This window comes from Cavia porcellus, unplaced genomic scaffold, assembly GCF_034190915.1.
Source record: "Cavia porcellus strain 051 isolate PalLab524CR breed Dunkin Hartley unplaced genomic scaffold, mCavPor4.1 scaffold_23, whole genome shotgun sequence".
Classification (NCBI taxonomy): Eukaryota; Metazoa; Chordata; class Mammalia; order Rodentia; family Caviidae; genus Cavia; species Cavia porcellus.
The window spans coordinates 42441254-42443566 of NW_026947506.1; the positions used below are offsets into that span (position 1 = coordinate 42441254).

General features: G+C 51.9%; 1 protein-coding gene across 1 annotated transcript in view; it reads right to left on the reverse strand.

Moving 5' to 3' along the window:
- Baz1b (bromodomain adjacent to zinc finger domain 1B) overlaps positions 1–2230 on the reverse strand; it is a 66867-nt gene extending 64637 nt beyond the window's left edge. Inside the window, exon 1 of the mRNA XM_063234307.1 lies at positions 1721–2230. Coding sequence (XP_063090377.1) covers positions 1721–1827 — 107 coding nt within the window. The 5' untranslated portion in view covers positions 1828–2230. The remainder of the gene's footprint in view (positions 1–1720) is intronic.
- Positions 2231–2313: the final 83 nt, after the last annotated feature.

Sequence of the window (2313 nt, forward strand, 5' to 3'; positions counted from 1 at the left end):
CAGGCAGTTGTGAGTTCGATCCCCGGTACCGATAAAAATGAAAAAGACAAAAAAAATGAAAAAGACAAAAAAAAAAAAAAAGAATATTCATTTAGCTATGTCCCCATCCTTTTCTTTTATCTCAAGGAAGGGTCTCACCAACTCACTAAATTGCTCAGAAAGGGTCCAATCCTGCCATCCTCCTACTCCAGCCACAACACCTGGCCAATAAATCTTTCAACATGAATTGACACAAAGTAAATTAATTACAAGTGGAAAAGCTAGAGATACAGCCCCATAGTAGAGCTCACAGTTGTGAGGCCCTAAGTTTGATTCCCCAGAATACCACTTTCTTCTCTTGATTTACTTCCAGGGGTGAGGCAGGAAAAGCACTGGGCTGTGTGTAATCCTGATTCTCATCAGAGTATATGACCCTAAACAAGTAAACTTCCTGGGTCTGCTTAGCAAACCAGGCAGGACTGGTCATCTCCAAGATCCATTTCAGATCCAAGGTGCTGTAGCTGTACGTATTTTAGTTTTGAGCATTTGTTTGTTGAGACAGTCTTTTTATATAGTTCAGGATGCTCTCCAACTTGCAGGGATTTCCCTGCCTCAGCCTTCAAAGTGCTGTGATTATAGGCAACCACCATCTTGCCTGGAGCTGTACTATACTTTGTTAAGACAATTCCTGTATAATATGGACTCATTTTTTTATCTCTCTTTGGATGTAAACCCCTAGCTGCACTCAAACAAAAATGAAATTATCCCCTGAAGTACAAAATTAAAGCAAAGATTAAGGAGCAATGAAACAGCTTGAGTGAACACTTTTTCCCATACAGAAGCAAACTATTAAATCTCATCTTTCCAAAGAGCTGATACAACTGGTAATAAATCAAGCTTGATTCCAAAATCTACTTTTTTACACATAAGCCTTAAAAATGACTCACCAAGCACCCGACGCAAAAAATAAGTCATACAACTTATAATTGAAAGATTACTGTATGCGCTTGTGCAAGAAATGTCAGTTATCAGAAAAGCAGCAGTTTCCTATTTAAAACATTCGCTTCATGTTCCAAAAAACATGAAAACTTTTGTCTTGTTTTTTAATTTTATTTTTCAAAGAATTCCTTGCAAACCTTCAAAATTCCAAACCTGTGTATGCTTAAGACAGCATCAGCTCCTGTCCTCCAAAGCAGCTTTTTCCCCTCTTTCTCTCCTGTATCTGGAAATTCGTTTTCCAGATGGTCTCCCGGTCCTGTCAGTCCATCTCTGGCCTAAAGTGCACTCGGGAGGAGGAAACCCCGCTGCCCTCGCAGAGATCAGAGACGCAATCGAGACTCGCATGAGCCGGATCACGAGGCCGCGCGGAGATAATTTCAAAAACTTAAGTCGACGGTTTCATTTAAATTTAAAAAAAAAACGCGAAAGAAAAGCCTGCTTCCCCCCGATACTCGGGGCCTCACGCCAAGTTAGGGAGCAGCGAGGTGCGCTCGCCGTCGCCAAGCCCGAGGACAAAGTGCGGAGCTGGGGAAGAAGGATGCAGCGCGGGCGGCTTAGCGGGCCCAGCTCAGCCCCGCTCCGGGACCCGGGGCCGGCGGCTCGGGGGCGCTGGGCACCCGGCCCGCGGGCGGCACTGACAGCTCTCTTGGCCCCAGAGCCCTGAGCCCCGGGCCCCGTCCTCCCACCCCGGCCCGACCCAGCCTGCGGGTACCCCGCGGCCCGACGCTTTGGAAAAGGATACTCCCGGGTGCGGAAGGCCTCCTGCGTGTGCGGGATAGTGAAGAGCGGCTCCTCTCCGGGCAGCGGCTTCACGAGCGGGAAGGGCTTGCGGCCCAAGAGCGGCGCCATCGCGGCGGCGGAGGCAGCACGGGTTGCACGGCTCCTCGCCGGCCCGCGGCGCAGCACTAGGCCCCGGGCCCCGAGCGAGCGCCTGGCTACCGGGCGGTGGGGGAGGGGAGGGGTGAGAGGGCGGCGCGAACTCCGACTCCCTCACGGCCGGCGCGACCGCGCGACAGCCATGGAGCGAAGCGCGAGGGCGCGCAGAAGCTCCCACACACACTGTTGCTATGCCCAGCAGCCTCTCTTACCCTCGGCCAATCTTCGCTATGGGTCCCCGCGGCCAGCAGTCACGACTCCTTAGTGGCACCGGAGGAAATTATTGAAAAATGGCGGGAGATTCCCCTCCTCCCCTCGGCCGGGCCAGCGCACACACTAACTTGCTCCCCAGTGGCGCCGGTGGAGAATGCGCCAATAGGCGGACAGCTGGTCAGCACTCATTGTCTATTGGCTCGCACCAGCTGCCGCTCTGCGCCTGGATCCCGCCCTCCTGCCCCT